The 18932-nt window shown below is 34.4% G+C and overlaps 2 protein-coding genes and 1 long non-coding RNA gene across 4 annotated transcripts; all 3 read left to right on the top strand.

Annotated features, from left to right (window-relative positions):
- The first annotated feature begins 36 nt into the window (after positions 1-36).
- Positions 37-4597, top strand: LOC118435476. The gene is made up of 6 exons (XR_004834786.1): positions 37-2795; positions 2897-3091; positions 3173-3255; positions 3326-3458; positions 3529-3621; positions 4449-4597. It is a non-coding gene; the product is annotated as an uncharacterized LOC118435476 (long non-coding RNA).
- A 1406-nt stretch (positions 4598-6003) lies between these two features.
- On the top strand, positions 6004-11452 carry LOC110848353 (cytochrome P450 9e2). Its single transcript, XM_035850703.1, has 5 exons — positions 6004-7042; positions 7472-7894; positions 9115-9245; positions 9325-9554; positions 10098-11452. Exons 1-5 carry the CDS (start codon positions 6722-6724, stop codon positions 10439-10441), a joined length of 1449 nt encoding a protein of 482 aa, XP_035706596.1. The 5' UTR covers positions 6004-6721; the 3' UTR covers positions 10442-11452.
- A 327-nt stretch (positions 11453-11779) lies between these two features.
- Positions 11780-17978, top strand: LOC110849209 (cytochrome P450 9e2). 2 transcript variants are annotated; one of them, XM_022096586.2, is made up of 5 exons: positions 11780-12832; positions 14194-14625; positions 16045-16468; positions 16932-17183; positions 17715-17978. In XM_022096586.2, exons 1-5 carry the CDS (start codon positions 12515-12517, stop codon positions 17879-17881), a joined length of 1593 nt encoding a protein of 530 aa, XP_021952278.1. In that variant the 5' UTR covers positions 11780-12514; the 3' UTR covers positions 17882-17978. The 2 variants fall into 2 exon arrangements, with proteins under 2 accessions (XP_021952278.1, XP_035706595.1); XM_035850702.1 differs by lacking the exon at positions 11780-12832 and adding an exon at positions 13526-14099.
- Positions 17979-18932: the final 954 nt, after the last annotated feature.

Here is an 18932-nt window from a genome sequence, read left to right as displayed (position 1 = left end):
TACCACTCAATAATAAATAAATTACCATGCGGTAGAGTCACGTAGATACTCCGCCTGGTAATAACTTAGTTACCGGGTTTATTAGAGTGTAGTAGTAGTTTGTTTCTGAGTGGTAAATTTATCATTACCACGACACAACTAGACGGGTAATGCCCGTTACTACCAATGTCGTAGAGTAATATACGGCACTCCGAGCAGTACTGATTTCATTAATATCCTTTATTCTAAAATTGTAACGAGAACACCTGAGAGACCCACCTAAATAACCTCAAAATTAAAACAAATACGTATTTAATTTTCACCGGCGTTCCAGTTATGCTGAAATAAATGTGATGCATCCTAAATAAATAAAATTTAAACATAGACAAAATTCACGCAGGCCTTGATAACTTTGTAAAATTCATAAAATTGCTAAACTTTTACAAATACTTTGAAGGAAAATTAATGTCCAATTTTTGTAAACTTACTCAGATCAAGGGCGTCTGTTTGTAAAATTATTTTACAAAACGCACGGATTTTACGAAGTTACCAAGGACTGCGTGAACTCCGTGAGGTACATACACCTGGGGTTAAAAATCTGGTGCATTTATACTAGTATTGATTTGATAATAAATTCCTACCCAATTTGTAGTAATTTGTTTCTGAGCGGTAAATTTTTCATTACCATAACATTACTAAACGGTAATGCCCGATTATTACCTGTGTGGGTAGAGTCATATCTGTACTACTCCGGTCAGTAATGATTTAACACTAGTTTTCTAAGAGTATCAGGACTACTTTGGTCCGACCCACCTAAATATCACTTTAAAATTAACAAAAACAGGCATTTATTTGTCATCGGCGTAAAAGATTTCCTGATAAAAATGTAATGTATCCTTACATAGTAAATTAAATGTGACACAATTCACTCAGACCTTGGTAACATTGTATAATCCTTAAACTTACAAAATTTTGTGAAATTTTACGTATATTTCGATAGAAAACTAGCTCCCAAATTTTTGTAAGCTTACTCCGGTCAAAGGCGTCAAGTTTGTTAAATTATGTTACAAAATGTATATTAAAGGTTTTACTAAAAGGAAATGCTTACTTAAAAATATTTCTGAAAAATACACAACGTGGCCAAATAATTGAAAGGAGAGGCTGGAATTTGTACTTATTTCATAAAAACATTTTTATCGCCAAATTTATAATTACATTTCATTTAGCCGGAATGGCAGGAAAATCTGGTAATAGAAAAACTATGTATAATTTCACCATGATTATGCTGCGGCGTCCAAGCCTTGCAGTTTTAAAAACAAAAAATTTTGTAAAATTTTACAAATATTTTTAAGCAAAATTAGCTTTCTAATTTACGTAACTTACTCCAATCAAGGGCGTCTCTCTATTTAGTAAAAGTTTGTAAAATTAGTTTACAAAATTTATTTAAGGTTATTACTAAAAGGAAATGTTTACTGAAAAATATTTCTGAAAAATAAAATGCAGCGAAGTGATTTGGAGGCAAGGCTGGAATTGTTATTTCCTAACACCATTTTCATCCCCAAATTTACTATTTGCTTTAGCCTAGCCAAAAGAAGCGAAACATCTTATAACAGAAAAAACCATGTGCAATTTCATCATGATTATTCTGTGGCGTCGAAGCCTTGCAGTCTTAAAAACGAAAACTTTTCTAAAGTTTGACAAGTATTTCTAAACAAAATTTTTGTAGCCAATCAAGGGCACCAATTACAAAAAGCATCGATTTTACAATTACTAATTAATTATCAATGAAATAACTGCTTGAATTGCCTTCTTGCAAACTTCATTGTACAGGATGTTGCTATATTTTAATGCAAAATAAAATCTCATTAGGTATCAGGTTACAATTAGTTCTTACATATTTTACACTTTTTCTTATCTTCAATCAAACCTTTTTCATGAACCAAAAACAATAATTTTCCAATGTATGCAAATTTCATCTAAATAAGTACGACTTTCAATCTATGTAATTGCCTTTATTACTACACGCATTCATCATGTGCCAAAATGCATGCAAAAAATCCTGGACTGCACTCTCAGAAAACTGGTATTAAATCATTCCTGGCCGGAGTACATATATGACTCTACTGGTACATAATAACGTGCATTACCGTTTACTAATATTGTAGTAATAATGAAAGATTTCCCACTCAGAAACAAACTACTACCAATCCGGCATGAAGTTATTATAAAATTAATGGATTATATGTGTAAACTATTAGAAAACTGGTGTTAAATCATTACTGACCGAAGTACATACTCTATCGGCACTGGTAATAGCGGCATTACCGTTTGGTAATGTTGTGGTACACTCTTAGCAACTTGGTAAAGAATTCCTAATAAGCGTCTTTACCGAGCTCTTGGTAATTACGCGTCCTACATAAATCATACGGGATTATTACCGTATCAATACCAAACGGGTAACTAGCCTTCCACCGGAATATTTTAAGCTATCTTTATAATTTTGGTAATAAATTTCTACCAGCCGGTAATTATATCCTTCAAATTTAGAAAACACTCTTTACCATAATTTTAATCAAAAGTGCACTACAAGTTGTGGTGCTGATGAGATCTACATTTTGGTGTAGTTTATTACCATAGAGGTAAGAATTTTAATACATTTTGTATGAATTGTGAGACGCTACACAGCGGCGCTGTTTTCAGTTTTAGTTTCCGCTCAGCTCAACTCAAGTCAACATGGCGAAATAATCTGCGTGTCCAATTCTGCATGTGGGAAAAACTGATAAAAACTGGAAATTAAACAGGATTTTTGGAAATAGGTAAGTATAAAATTATCATATGTAGGTGCCTTATCAAGATGATGATCGAGCACCATCTTAATATAAACGAGCAAATAAGAACCTTATGTTTATTTTTTCAGTCAAACGAAAAAATCAGTTGGAAATCGGAGCAGAGATTTTTCTGCAAGACGACCAGGGGGCGAAGATCGACGACGAAGTATTCCCTCTCCTTGCTGAAAACCTTATCACCCAAAATATTGAATTCTTTGTCAAGGACGAAATACAAACCGAAGTAGAATTGGAACCGGCCTCGCCAGTTTCATTAATAATTTACGGTCAGTAATTTATTAATCTCAAATTAAGTGAATTAAGTAAATTAAATATTCTAGTCTGCAATATATCATATATTTCTGTAGTTGCACGTCTTGATGAGTCGCCGATGTCCAGTAATGGTTTCCGAAGAACCAAAATTTCCAATGAAGTCGATATTTTCTCTCGGGTTAAAATCAGTTAATGATATTCTTAGATATCCTAAAATAATCATATACAATTAATTTTAATTTTTGAAGATTGTAAACGCTGCAACGACTGAGAGCGCCGAAATTTCCCATTTAGTAGCAGAGTGCAATGAGAAAAACTGCATCGATAAACCGTCGTCGACAACTTTAGTTAATGCATTTGTTGCATATTTATGTAATAGAGGTTAGAGTTTGAGTCGCTAAAGCATTCTTAATATTTAATAATATATTTAATTTGACCAATTAAATTTCAGAGTTTCTCCTACAACCTCCGACTAGAAACACTTAGCAGCTGCAATAATTAAGCTACTGCCTTCATTGAGATGTTCAAGTCAGGGGAGGGTCTGGTGAGTGAAAATTTCCTGAATTATTAGCTCACCCTGCGAAGCATGAGAGCTATTGAATTCCTCTTGTCCGTCCGTCCGTCTGTCTGTGTGTTCACGAGTTTTTTGCATCAATTGATGCTAATTAATAATCCCCTTGTCCATTATAGAATAAATTAGGCGCACCATTGGTATCGAACAATCCGTGGCGCAAATGGTGCGAATCAATTGTGCAAATGGATCGAGAAAGCACTACAATTTTGGAATAAGTAGCACCGTTCGTATTGAACAGTTGGATATCCAAGCTGATGCGAAACAATTGGATGAACATCAATTGATACTCGCTAGAATGGATCAGGTCCATTTTTTCATAAATTAATAGCACCGTTGGTATCTAACAATCGGAAACACCAAATGATGCGAAAGAATTGGGGGCTTTGATGCATAACGCACCAATAGTGCATACTACTCGGCGGATTTTATTTGACAATTCTGACATAAATTTTTCAAAATTATCGTTGTTCGTTGGTAGGTAATTCTGCACCAGTGATGCACAATTTTTGGACTTTGCTCGATGCATAATAATTATTGATCTATTTTGTTTAATTTCTCTGCACGATTGGTGCAATATTGCATAAACATTATTGATCTACTTTGTTGCATTTTTTTGCACCATTGGTGCATAATTGCCAAAAAATTATGTATCTATTTTGTTGCATTTTTCTGCACCTTTGGGGCAAGTTATAACCAAATCATTATTACAGGGTGAGCTACTTCTAACGTTACTACGGTTTATTTAAATGTGCTCTTGTATTAAGAATTTCTAAAAATTGTGAATTTTTAATCTACAGGACATATTATTTGATGACGTCAACCGGTGTGGACTCATCCAAAATCGACGATTTATCGGAATTTGAAGGGGGAATAGAAGAATAAATGTGTAAATATGTATATGTATGTGTGTAACTCAATAGTTTTGCATTATACTTAAATTTTATAATTATGTAAGTACGTTTCAAAATGATTTTACAACAAATATAATTGATTAAAAGATTATTGTAAAGAAAAGCAAAAAATCTATTCTTTTCGGTGGAAATCTGCACAAAATGTGGTAATAATGGGGTACACGTAATAAGAAGCATTATTACCGGCATGAATAGCACACCGTGTACAAAGTGGTATGGATTATTACCGGGCGGTAGACATTTTACTACATGTTGTAGTACATCTGTCATACATCACCGTATTAATTTTATCCCGAAAAGTGCTCTTTATTACCACTTCGGGTTCAATCAATTTCTTTACCAGCTGGTGGTTATTATTACCGTTTCTGCAGAGTCATATACGTGTGCATTTTGGTAATGATTTGGTAATGATTTTATTTAGAGTGTAGTATAAAATTTATCACTCAGAAACAAACCATTACCAATCCAGTAGGAAGTTATTACCAAGTCAATACCAGGACGGAGCATATATCTGACTCGACCAGATTTTTAACAGTGTGTTTAAACAACAGATATGCATGTATATTATGTTTCGTTTGCTCTGCATACCAAGCACATAGCAACAAACACAGGCTATGCATAATACGGACAAATCACGCAATCCCCTCACCCAGTAACATGCATACCTACAAAGCCATGGTATTGATAACCAAGTGTGTGTATTTTTTGTCCAAAAATAACCAAGGTTAAATTGACGTGTTTATATATTTCGCACAGTATACGCTGCATCCTCCAGCGTAACGGATTAATTCACATTTATTTATAAACAAACTATAAAATCTTTCATCTCTTGACTAACAACAACAGTTCATAAAGTTGGGCATTGTTGTGCATCGGTTTAAATATTTAAACACTTTACATCTACTTCCATAAAGCGTTAGTGTTAAGTTCTGCCTGGGTCCCTGTGGCTCTCAATGCAAATTGCCCCGTAGAGGAGACAAAGAAGGAAGCAGGCAACGGTTGCATGCATGAATTTTCTGCATGAGTCTCACTTCGCCTGCACGTGACTTTCACGTACGCTTGCCATCAATCTCAAATTAAATGTCTTTGTATATTTGCAGTGTGCAAGTAAATTGAGTGAGTGAGCAGTACATACATCACTCATCAATAGTGGTTATCATGATAAGTGATCTTGATAAACACTATTAGTTAATTATTTTAGTTTGAGAAACTCCACCCACAGCGAGTAGCATATCAATTCGAATGTATTTTTTACGCTGAATCCAACGCCGTCAATGGTTTTGACCTGCGAGGCCCCCGTGACCTTGCCGTGACCGTGGGGGCCAAATATGGCTTATTCGTGATGTCGCACATCAATTCGAATGTATTTTTGAGGCTGAATCCGAATCCGTCAATAGCTTGGCGTTAATTGTAGAAGTTAACGGGGTTTATGGAACTTAACGGGAGCGTGAAGCGTGGGAATTTAAATAGTTAGCTATGCAGTTACTCCCACGCGACGGGAATTTAAGTAATTAGCTATTCAGCTACTCCCACAGTGGGAAATCAAATTGTACTGTGACCAGAGTAATTGAAATGCAGTATAACTTGGGCAAACCCTCACTCTGATGTATGTATGTGGTATGACAAAGTCTCCACTGGGAATTATTTCTGGGAACTGGGAATAAGTATAGTATGACGGATTTTTCGCTTTGGGCACACCCCCCCTAGAACCCGGCCTTGGCCGGGCTATACGCTAGTAAATAAATAAAAAAAACTAGCTAAAAGTGTATATTTTAACTTATATATAAATTTCCTTGTAAAAATATCACTGTTCATTTTTCTTGCTGGATTTTGTTAAAATTAAGAAATATTTCATCACTTCACTGATAGATAACACATAAATAAATAATTAAAAGTTTAATTAAAATATTTGCTTGCAAAAATATTTCTTTGCAAAATACTTTAATAACTAATTGCAAAAAATCGTTTCTTGTTTTACTTTAAATACATACATCACTAAAACCGTACTATTATTCCTTGGAAAAAAATTTCCTCGCAAAAATCCTATCTCATTTTTCTTTGCAAGCTTATCTGTATAAAAAACTAAAAGTGTGATATCTTTCCTTGCAAAAATATCTCTTCGCAAAAACTAATATAAATATACATATTTCCTTGCAAAAATGGACACCCTGTTCCTCATCCTAGCCGGGCTTGTGACCCTTCTCGTCTTCCTTTGGAAATGGCACTACCGCAAGAATAAGGTCTACTTTGAGTCTAAAGGGATTCCCTACCGGGGAAATGCTTTCCTCCGCATCGCCCTTAATTCCCTCAAGGGACTCGGCGTCATAGACGACATCCTCGCCTCGTATAAACAAAATAAAGCGGAAAATACCATGGTCACTGTAACCAACGATTTTGGCGTCATCACGATCAGAATCCAAGATCCAGACTTGCTCAAAGCCGTCCTGGTCAAGGATTTCGACCATTTCGCGGATCGCAGGGTATGCAAATTATGCATGTGTAACCTCTTAACCTCTTTCGTACTACTAATTTATTTAATAAAATTTCTCTTCAGTACGATCTTAATTTCATAATTACACATGATAGCATCCAATTAAAATTTACAACCAGTTTCCATTTTTTTTTAGTTTTTTGACGCAAAACATGAAAAACCCAGTTTTTAACATTGGTCGGTATAGGGAAAATTCCATTTTTGAGGAGAAAAATATCGAAAAAATACACTTTTCACCATCGAGTTTTCCACAAAATACAGAAGAAATACCAATATTCTTTTTTTAAAGAAATTGTGAAATCAAGGTAGTTTTAATTTATGCAGTACACAAATGTATACTTCGTCGTTAAGTGGTTAAGACAATCATGTCGTCCGATAAGTGTAATACAAATTTAATTTTGTGTCTCTTTTTAAAAAGAATTTCACCATTCCCAAGAATGATTACCTCTACAAGAAAATGATATTCTCTTTAAAAGGCGAGCCGTGGAAAGCACTACGAACAAAATTGAGCCCGACCTTTACCACGGGCAAAATTAAACGGCTCTTTTCCCTGTTTGACCAAAGTGGGGAAAAATTGGTGAAATATATTGAGCAAGAAATTGGTGATGGTGGGGAATTTGACATAATCGAGACCTACTCTAAATTCGCGATGGACATTATCGCCTCCTCCGTTTGTGGTATCGACTCACACGCCTTTGACCAAAAGGAACCCTCCTTCTTTGAAGTGATGGGACGGAAAATGCAGCTAACTTTCGGTGGGGCTACGCTTATCAAAATCCTCATCATCTCGGTGTCCTCCTCGATAGCGGACTTTTTTGGATTCTCGCTTTTCGCGAAAGACGTAAGTTACAGAATGTTTTAATGAAAAATAAGGAGTTCGTTTTTGAAAATACACAATTTTTTATGTTGAGGGTTTTCACGTCAGCCTTCGTAACTGTGGAGTCGTAAAAGAATATTTAGCAAATTTACGTCGTTTATGAGGGGTTGACGTGAAAGACCCGTCGCAAAAAATATTTCGTAAAAATTGTTTTAAATTTTTCTTGGCTTAATATCATCGGTAAAGGTATTATTCGAAATATAAGCAGGTTTTTTTAACGAAATTTTCTTACGAACGAAAAAGATGCATCAACCTTGATTGTATTTACGAAGCTTTGCAAGCATGGAATTTTCATAAAGAATTTAGATGAAAAATATTGACGCATTTCACAACTCCCCGACTTTGGTCAAAAGTTCGTAAGTTTTGTAGATTTTGAATTCTGAGTGGTAAATTTTTCATTACCAGGACATTAGTAAACAGTAATATGTCCGGTTATTACCATCACGGTAGTCATCTCAAATGTGTACCCCCGATCAGTAATGATTTAACACCATGTAATAAAAATGTACGGAGAACGATTGCGCGACCCACCTACATTACCTCAAAATTAAAACAAATAAGTATTTATTTTTCACCGGCGTACAAGTTATAGAAAAAAATTTAAATTTAATCCAATTTTGAAATGGGATCCTAAAGGTTAATAAATAAAATGTTAAAATGTATGTAACCATTAACACATTTCACGCAGGCCTTGGTAAAATCCGTAAATTCAGTAAACTTACAAACTTTTGCAAAATTTTACACTTATTTCTAAGGAAAACTATTTCCCAGATTTTTGTAAACTTACTCTGATAAAGGGCTTCGCTTCATTTTGGAAAAGTTTGTAAAATTATTTTACAAAATGTATGCATTTTACGAATTACTAAGGCCTGCGTGAATCGGTAAAGTAAACATTCAGGTTCAAGATTTTTTCTCCGTCGCGATCAAATTCACGATTGCCAAGCAATTACACACGAAGTCCTCTGTAACTTCGTAAACTCTGTAAAATCCTTAAATTTTCAAAACCTTACAAGATGTTGCAATTATTTCTGAGGAAAATTAGCCTACCAATTATTGTAGCCTTGCTCAGCCTCAGATCAAGGGTGTCTCTTTATTTTGTAAAAAGGTTCGTAAAATTATTTTACAAAACGCACGAAGTTAAGCAAGAAATTAAATTATGACGATTATAAAAATTAATTTTGCAGGTCCCAGATTTTTTCTCTGTCGCGATCAAAGCCTCGATTCACGATCGCCAGACAAAAAACGAGAAGCGGAACGACTTCATCCAATTGATGCTCGAGGCGCGGGAGGACAAGTTGAAAACTGAGGACCACGAATTGGACCGCTTTGAAAGGGACGCCATCATAAAAACTGGAACGACGATGGACAAAGTACCGCGATGAACGACGATGGACCGCGGAACTTCTCGACGACGAAGGAATCGTGGCGAATGCCGTGTTGTTCATATTCGGCGGATATGACACGACATCATCGCTCCTCATTTTCACGGCGTACTCGCTCGCACTCCATCCCAATATTCAGGACAAGTTGAGGACGGAGATTGGTCAAGTTCTGGAAGAAAATGGGGGCGAACTCAGCTATGACGCGTTAAATAAGATGACTTATCTTGACATGGTTATCAGTGGTACGTAAGACTTGTGAATATATTGGTTAGGGGTATTCATTTGTATAAATTTTTGTAAAAAATACAAATTTTTTAACGGCCCAGAAAAATATGTCAGTATTTTGTGCAATTTTTGAAAAAGTTAGTGAATACCCATATTAACGGAGGACTCTATGACGATGAGTCATCGCCAAAATCGAAAAATCATCACATTTGTAATCATTTCTCCGTTCTGGGAATTTATTTTATAATTCTGGACGACAAATTTGTTCTCTATTGATTTGATTAATGTAATAGCGTTGAGTTTTTTTGACGCAGTTTCAATGCGTTCCATTTTTTGTAAGCTTCTTAAACTTGAGCTCGTTTCGAAAAAATTCAAAGTCTGGCATCTATATTTTTAAAAATTGGGAATAACCTGCTCTACGAATATGTCGCCCAGAATCTTAAAATAAATTCCCAGAGCGGATAAATGATTAAAAATGTGCTTATTTTAACGGTTTTGGCGAAGAGTCCTACGTCTAAATCCGACTAATAATAATTACCGCCCTCTATATTTTACAATAGAAACGCTGCGCTACTACCCACCCTTATTTGCGACGGATCGCGGTTGTACGAAGGACTATAAAATTCCGGGGACCGAATTTGTCATGAAGAAAGGCCAAGTTCTCCTTATCCCGACGTACGGACTGCATCACGACGCCGACTATTTCCCAGAACCTGAAAAGTTCAACCCGGAACGATTCTCGCCGGAAAACAAGGCAAAAATCAATCATTACGCGTACCTTCCGTTTGGCGCGGGCCCTAGAAATTGCATCGGTATGAATAACTTAGATTTCGATTTGCCAATAATTTTGCAAATTAATTTGGCAACTCACATAGTGCTTGGTAATTTTGTAAAATCCTTGTAAAATAGTTTACAACCTTTTACCAAATAAAGAGACGCCCCAAATCGGATCAAGTTTACCAAAATTTGGGAGCTAATTTTCCATCGAAATATTTGTAAATTTTTTAAAACTTTGTAAGTTTACGGAACTTACGGAGTTTACGATATGGCCAAGCACTGCGTGAATTGCCTCATTGTTTCTTTATGGGATAAAATTATTTCATCACCATTTGCCAATAATTTAGAAATTTGTATCGTTTGACAGACTTTAAAAAAAATAGTGATACACATTTCATTTCGGCATTTTCATAATTGTCAAGTCAAAGGCCGTTTTTGAAATAAATTAAAAATGTAAATATCCACAACGGCAAATGAAAGATGTAGATCACGCCGTATGAATGTGACATGTCCAATATTTGGAAAACTTTGGAAAATTTTGCAGAATTTACGGATTTTATTTTATTTTTGGAGTCATGAATTGTTGTACCACGATAGTACGACATGTTGCCCATGCCAAATTATAAGGTGGCCCTCCTACGTGACAAATTCCGCAAAAATTACAAAGAGCTGGTTCTACATATATTGAAACATATATACTTGCACCTCTGGTCGTACTATTGTTTAGTATGAATTTATGAAGAGAATGACACCAAGATATCCAATTTTAATAGTCTGTAACCCATAAATTTGCAATGTTTGTCAAAAAAAGATTTACACGAAGGCTTATGCACTGTGAGGGTGGACGTAGTTCAAACACAGCGGATAGAGATCGGTGAGGCTGTGTCAGATTCCCCCTTAACACTAAAAATAACATTGTTATTCCCAGAAAACCAAAAAACCTGTAGTGACCAGTTGACAAGTTGTATTACACGTAATTTTACAGTGGCGTTAAACCCATGCAATTTCTGTATAACATAATTCACAGCAGAAAATTCGGTACCAAAATCTTCACCTGCCCGAAAATAGCTTGCTTTAATTTTGTTTATGGACATATTCGATAGCATTTTTTTGCTAATAAAGAAAGTTTTACATGTGATACAACTTGCTTAATATTTATCCATCATGTGTACAAACGGTGCAAATCCAAGCATGTGCATATTTATGCTCACTTAACAAGCAAAATCTATGCAAAACATTGAGTATTTTTTTTGCACAGAGTATCTAATAACCATTTAATAACGAAGGTCATATGCTTTTTGTCATATAAAATGATTTACAAATTTTCATGACTCTCTCCTCTGCAAAAAAAATGAGTCAACCTACACATGTGTTACTCGGACGCACCACAACAACCTCCTTTCGTCACTTCAAGTTCAAATCCATTGAGTTAAGCTACATATATTCATCATTCGCCAAAATGCATGCAAAAAAGCATGCTGGACTGCTTATAGCTCTGCATACAAAACACATAGCAACAAACACATTGCAGGCTTAATACTGTAGTTCGACAGTAAATACATGACACATAATTACGTAATTTCCTCACTCATCCTCAGTAACATACATAAATATCAGTACAAACATTGTACGTTATATTAAAGCACAGTATTGATCATGATAACGATGTGTTTGTATTTTTTGTCCAGAAAATAACCAAGCTTAAACTGACGTGGTTATACATATATTTGGCATAATATTCGTTGCAATCTCCAACTCCAGTGGAACGGATGATTGATTCACCTTTATTTATAAAGTGACCACTAAAACTTAAAAATATTTCATCAATTGACCAACAACAAAAATTAAGTTTAATTTAAGTTGAGAATTTTTTTGTCTGTTTTAGCATTGTATAAAGTGTACTTTAACCAGTATATTTCCTTGCAAAAATCGTGCCTCAGTTTACTTTTCACACAGAAATAAATAAAAGTGTGATATATATTACATTGCAAAAATATTTCCTCGCAAATAAATTTCCTCGCAAAAAGCGTGTCTCATTTTACATTATATTACACAAATAACTAAAAGTGTACCACCACATATATTTCCTTGAAAAAAAATTTATTTGCAAAAATCGTACCTCGTTTTACTTTACATACCTGTACACATAAAAGAGTGCTAAATTTCCTTGCAAAAATACAAATATCCCCTCGCAAAAATAATGGGCATCCTCCTCATCTTGGCCGGACTTGTGGTTCTTCTCGTCCTCCTTTGGCAATGGCACTATCACAAGAATAAGGTCTACTTTGAGTCTAAGCGGATTCCCTACCGGGGAAACGGTATCTTCCGCGTGGTCCTTAATTCCTTCAAGGGGCTCAGCATCCTAGACGACGTCATCTCCTCGTATAAAAGAGATAAGGCGGAAAATGCCTTGGTCACGGGAAACAATGATTTTGGCGTGATCACGCTCGGAATCCAGGACCCTGACTTGCTCAAAGCCATCCTCGTCAAGGATTTCGACCATTTCGCGGATCGCAGGGTATGCAAATTATAAATATTGAATTGCAGGAATTATTTATAAATAAATACATTTTCGGGAATTTTTTTTTCAAAATTAATTTTTAATTTCGCCCCTCTAAAAAAATTGTAGTGTAATATTTTCAACACGAATTTCTCAAAATATTAAAATACTGACAAAATTTCGGACTTATGCATCCGGAAAATGCATATACTTTTTTAAATGCCAAAATTTAGTAATATTAAATTGTAGATTAAATATTTATATTTTCAAAAATTATTGAAATATTCAAAAACATTTAAGAATAATTGGAAATTGTATACGAACCCATAAAATTTGAGGATATCAAATGAAAAAAAAATATCCACCAATGATCATCATAATCTAGATATTTATTTATTCAAAAATGTATTCAAATTTACGACAAAATATTTACGAAATATGCACAAAAATCATAAAGATCCCAAAATGTGTATATCTGGATATAATTCTCTGGATTTTTTATGGTCCAATTCTTTTTACCAAACAAATCTAGTCTCACAATGTTGAAATATTTACAAAATATATCTATTTTGGAAAATATCCAAAGGTTTACATATTTTTAAAATAATACCGGAAATATTTATAACTGATTTGTCCGAAAACCTAGAAATATGTATAAAAAACAACAAAAAAAACATATAAACAAATATGAAAAATATTTTGAAATTTTTGTGATCCATGCGAGTTAGGGAACACACCCACAAAATTTAACCATCGGCCGTCATGATATGAAAAAGTTGAAAATAAATACGTAAAGCCGTCCGCTGAATATAAAGAAACAGTAAAATTCAAAGCACTTCAGAAAAGTTTCTCAAAGGTTCACGCCAATTGTGAAAATTAGAAGAAAATAATACTTCAGAATTAGTATAGATTTTATGTAGAATCCCCGGTCCTCTATAAATCTTATTACATCTTATTGCATACGGTTTAGAAATATCCTGCTCAAATTTATTTTTAATTTATATTTTTGATCATAATCAGCCAATTATTCTATAAATTTTACATAGGGTTTTCACGACATTCGGAAAAAAATATCCGTAAATTTTACGTCATTTACACATCGTTGACGTATTACGTCCTACATAAGAGTCCTTTAAAAGGACTCTTAAAAATTGATGATGTTCGAAGTATCATGATTTTTTTAAATTTTTACGAACGAAAAAATTGCCTTAACCTTGCGTATATTTACGAAGCTTTGTAAGCATGGAAGATTAGTGGATGTCGCAAATTTACGACAGTTACGAAGGTGACGTGAAAACCCTCAATATAAAATAAATACATATCCGCGCCCTGATAATCATAAATAACTGTTAAATATTTATTTTTATGTCCCTTTAAAGATGTTCAGCGCCCCCAAGAATGACTACCTTTTCAAGAAAATGCTATTCTTTCAAAAAGGCGAACAATGGAAAGCGTTACGATCAAAATTAAGCCCGACCTTCACCACGGGCAAAATCAAACGGCTCTTTTCCCTGTTTGACCAAAGCGGGAAAAAATTGGTGAAATACGTCGAGCAAGAAATTGGCGGGAACGGGGATGGCGGGGAATTTGACATAATTGAGGCCTACTCCAAATTCACGATGGACATTATCGCCTCCTCCGTTTGTGGTATCGACTCGCACGCCTTTGATCAAAAGGAACCCTCCTTCTTTGAAAAGATGGGACAGAAAATGCAGCTAAGTTTCGATGGATTTACATTGCTCAAAATTATCGTAATCTCGCTATCTACCACGATAGGAGACTTTTTTGGCTTTTCGTTCTTCGCGAGAGACGTGAGTTATACAAATTTTGTATACTGAAAATCTAAAATTTTGATTTTACATTAAATGTCACGCTACAATGGAAAATTTTTCAATTGGAAAGGCTCCTAAATATCTATTACAAGATTTGGGCTTGAAATTTGTATTAATCATTATAAAACTGATGGAACACTTATGACAAAATTTTTTGAAATGTTGAATTTCAGGGGCAAAATTGGGGGGTAACAGTAAAATTTCAGGGGGTAACTAATGGAAATTTAGGAATTTTTCTCATTGAAACAATTTCCATTGTAGCGTGACACTTGAATAAACCACCCTGTACATTTAAATCGATATTATACCTCAAAACGGTATTAAATGATAAATTAAATTTAGAAAATTTATCGAATTTTCAAAAATTAAGAAGTATTATGTTACATACCATTTACAGAGAAAATATAAATTGGTATGTATGGAAAGACTTAAAATTAGTAAAATTTTAAAATTCATGAATTCTGTAAACTTGCAAAGATTTAGAAATATTTCGAAGGAAAAATGTCCCGTTTTTTTAACTTATTTTTTTAAATTTGAGGAAATTATTTTACCAAAACGCACGAATTTTACAAAGTTATTGAGAACTGCGTGAATTGTCTAACCATTTTGTTGAGTTACAAATATCGGCGTGAATCGTCTCAGAGATCCGACGAAATTATCTCAATTGAATAAAATCAGTTTCACCTCATTACTAAAAAATTTCATGACTTTTTACAAAAATGAAATTTGAGTAATTTTTACGCCAAATAAGAAATTGTATGAAACATGAATTGTAAAAATTGGAAAATAGATCGAGATCCAGATTTCTAAATTTTTTGTAATGCTTTTACAAATTATTTTGGAAAATTTACACAGTCAACAAAAATCAGAGTGAATCGACTTACTAAAATATAGAGAGGCAATTCACTGGTAACATTGTAAAATCCGTAAATTCTGTAAACTTACAAACTGAAATGACACCCTTGATCTGAGTAAGTTTACGAAAATTTGTAAGCTAATTAATTTTCCTCAGAAATATTTGTAAAACTAATCAAAAATTATTTTACAAAATCTAAAGATTTTTAAAGTTACCAATGACCAGGTTAATTGCCTCTGAACCTATTCACACTTGGTTATGTAACATTTGTGATTCCGAAGCAAATACAGTTGCATAAAAATCTTGAAAAGCTCAAAATGTAAATTCCTCAAAATCCTAACTTACAAAATTTTACAAATATTTCGAAGAAAAACTAGCTTACCATTCTTGGTAAACTTACTCAGATCAAGGACGTCTAGGATTATGTATTTTGTAAAAGTTTGTAAAATCACTCTGCAAAACTTACGGATTTTACAAGTTACTACGGCCTGAATTGCCTTACATAAAATTGTGACTATTTTTAATTAAACTAAATTTTGCAGGTCCAAGATTTTTTCTCCGTCGCGATCAAATCCTCGATTCACGATCGCCAAGTCAAAAACGAGAAGCGGAACGACTTCATTCAATTGATGCTCGAGGCGCGGGAGGACAAGTTGAAAATCGAGGACCACGAATTGGACCGCTTTGAGCGGGACGCCATCATCAAAACCGAGACGACGACGGACAAAGCGTCCACGGCGGAACTTCTGGATGACGACGGGATCGTGGCGAATGCCGTGTTGTTCATGCTGGCCGGATACGACACGACCCAGTCGCTCCTCATTTTCGTAGCGTACGCGCTCGCACTCTATCCAGACATTCAGGACAAATTGAGAACGGAAATTGACCAAGTTCTGGAAGAAAATGGGGGCGAATTTAGTTATGATTCGTTAAATAAGATGACTTATCTCGACATGGTTATCAATGGTATGCAAGACCGTTTGAAACTTTGCACATTTTTTCGAGAATTAAAAGCAAGAGAGACATGTACCCGTTTTTGAACAATTTTTTTTGCGAACTCACTTTTAATCGTTTCTCCGGTCGGGAATTTTTTTTAAATTCTGGACGACAAATTTGTAGTTAGTGGGTTGATTTATGGAATGACAATGAGTTTTTTAACCAGTTTTGATTCATTCCAATTTTTCTGATGGCTTCTTAAACTTGAAAAATCTTCTTCTTCAAAATTGTCAAAATCTGGAGTGTATATTTTTTTAATTGCAAAAGATCTTCTCTACAAATTTGTCGTCCAGAATTTTAAGCTGAATTCCCAGAGCATAAAAATGATTAAAAGTGTTTCGATTTTCACGAGTTTGGCGACATGTCGTTGAGTCCTGTATCGAAATACGAGTTATATGTACTCAATAAACGCCTTCTTTTGTATTTTACATAGAAACGCTGCGCTTCTACCCGCCCGCGACTGTGACGGATCGTGGGTGCACGAAGGACTACAAAATTCCGGGGACCGAGTTTATCCTAAAGAAAGGGCAAGGTCTTATCATTCCGATTTACGGACTGCATCACGACGCCGACTATTTCCCAGAACCTGAAAAATTCGATCCTGAACGATTCTCGGCAGAAAATAAAGCAAAAATCAATCAATATGCATATCTTCCGTTTGGTGGGGGTCCCAGAAATTGCATCGGTATGAATAACTTACAGATTTCGATTGGCCAATTCACGCTGTCATTGGTAGCTTTATAAAATCCGTGTGTTTTGCAAAACAATTTTACAAACTTTTACAACATAAAGAGACGCCCTTGACTGAGCAAGTTTAACAAAATTTGGGAGATAATTTTCCTTAGAAATTTTTACATAATTTTGTAAAAGTTTGTTAGCTTACAGAATTCACAGAGCCATTATGTTTAAACAAGTCTTTTAATCAAAATGAAAATTTTGCAAAATTTCACGCCATCGACAAATCTTTTTTTTTGTAACTTTTGGAAGAATTTTTGAAATAATATTTTAATTAGGAAAATTATATTATACAAATTAAAAGAAAGTAATGCTAATAATAGAATTTCACAATCAAGTTAAAGCTAAGGTAATTAGCTTTAACTTGATTGTGAAATTCTATGTACGTATGTTTATTAACTTTGGAAGATTACAAAATTTCCGGATTTTACAAAGTTACCAAAGTTACGTGAAATGTCTCAATATTTCTTAATATTTTCAGGGATGCGGTTTGCCCTGGCCGAGGTGAAAGTCGCGATTTCCCATTTGGTCCACAACTTTAGGATCGAACCATCCAAGAAAACACTCATTCCGATGAAATTTTCGAAATCAAATTCTCTCAAACCACAAGGCGGCATGTTTCTTGGTCTCCACAAAATCCAGCATTAACCAATTTACACAAATGCAATTTTATGTTATTAAGATAATCTCCATTCTACATGTGTAAATAAATTTACGGCTTCTTTCATTTATCCTTACATAAGAATACCTGTTCACTTCATTCATTTGACTGAATGATAGTGAATGAAAATGACTGAATAAGGATTCCGTCATTTCAAATAATTTATTTTGAATGAAACCTATGCTTCATACACGTGGCGAAGTAAGAAATAAAGTCAGATGAAATGAAGTGAAATGAGTTTGAACGAAAATGACTGAATGTGAATTAAAATCTTCATTCAGAAAGAAGACGACTAACTTTTAAATGAAAACTAAATTTTTGAACTGGTTTGAATGAAGAGAAATTTTAGACCCAAAAATTCTTCTTCAAAACCCGCATACAATGGCATCTTAATTGAAGAAATTCGCACCCGCATACCTGCAGTTTCAAGTGTTAATAAAACATTTCGTAAACTTTACGAATGACGTTGAGCCCATGCATTTAGTCGTAAGAATTGACTCATGGAGAGTTTTGTAACTGTAACGTTAGGGTAGACCAGTAAAATTCATGGTTCAAGAAATTATTATTCAGCAGTCAGCTCCAGTGTGTACTAATATTTTGATTTTGTAAAAAAATTAGGCAATTTACTAAGATATTTGTAACGGAGTACATTATATATAACCTTAGCAAAAATAAATTGCAAGCTTTTACAAGATCAATACCCCTCCCCCTCTCCGCTCTCTTGCGTGACATATTTTCTGGACGGTCCCGAAATATTATTCAATATATCACAAATTATGATGCATCATGCTTATGGTAGGTAATCGGATCATATCAATGGATTATCCGACCGTTTACGATAAAATGGATCCGATCCGACGGATTGGATATTTTCGGATCAGATTTGCCAAATCTAATCCTAATTACAATTTGCAATGATGCCATCAAAATTTGTGCAATCTAGGTGATGATAGCAATGCAGAGCAGAGGACATAAAAAGACTCATATTTCACAATATTTTCAATATCTCTAGATTTTTAACTATATAAATATTTCATA

This window comes from Folsomia candida, unplaced genomic scaffold, assembly GCF_002217175.1.
Source record: "Folsomia candida strain VU population unplaced genomic scaffold, ASM221717v1 Fcan01_Sc004, whole genome shotgun sequence".
Lineage (NCBI taxonomy): Eukaryota > Metazoa > Arthropoda > Collembola > Entomobryomorpha > Isotomidae > Folsomia > Folsomia candida.
This window is presented reverse-complemented; position numbering and strand designations above follow the sequence as displayed.

What these genes read in the sequence shown, in the direction of transcription:
- LOC110849209 (XM_022096586.2), top strand. Translation starts at nt 12,515, where the DNA reads ATGGGCATCCTCCTCATCTTGGCCGGACTTGTGGTTCTTCTCGTCCTC. An exon ending in TTTCGTTCTTCGCGAGAGAC is followed by an intron (nt 14,626 to 16,044) that starts GTGAGTTATACA and finishes TAAATTTTGCAG; the next exon opens with GTCCAAGATTTTTTCTCCGT. An exon ending in TCTCGACATGGTTATCAATG is followed by an intron (nt 16,469 to 16,931) that starts GTATGCAAGACC and finishes TATTTTACATAG; the next exon opens with AAACGCTGCGCTTCTACCCG.
- LOC110848353 (XM_035850703.1), top strand. Translation starts at nt 6,722, where the DNA reads ATGGACACCCTGTTCCTCATCCTAGCCGGGCTTGTGACCCTTCTCGTC. An exon ending in TCTCGCTTTTCGCGAAAGAC is followed by an intron (nt 7,895 to 9,114) that starts GTAAGTTACAGA and finishes TTAATTTTGCAG; the next exon opens with GTCCCAGATTTTTTCTCTGT. An exon ending in TTGAAAACTGAGGACCACGA is followed by an intron (nt 9,246 to 9,324) that starts ATTGGACCGCTT and finishes ACGACGATGGAC; the next exon opens with CGCGGAACTTCTCGACGACG.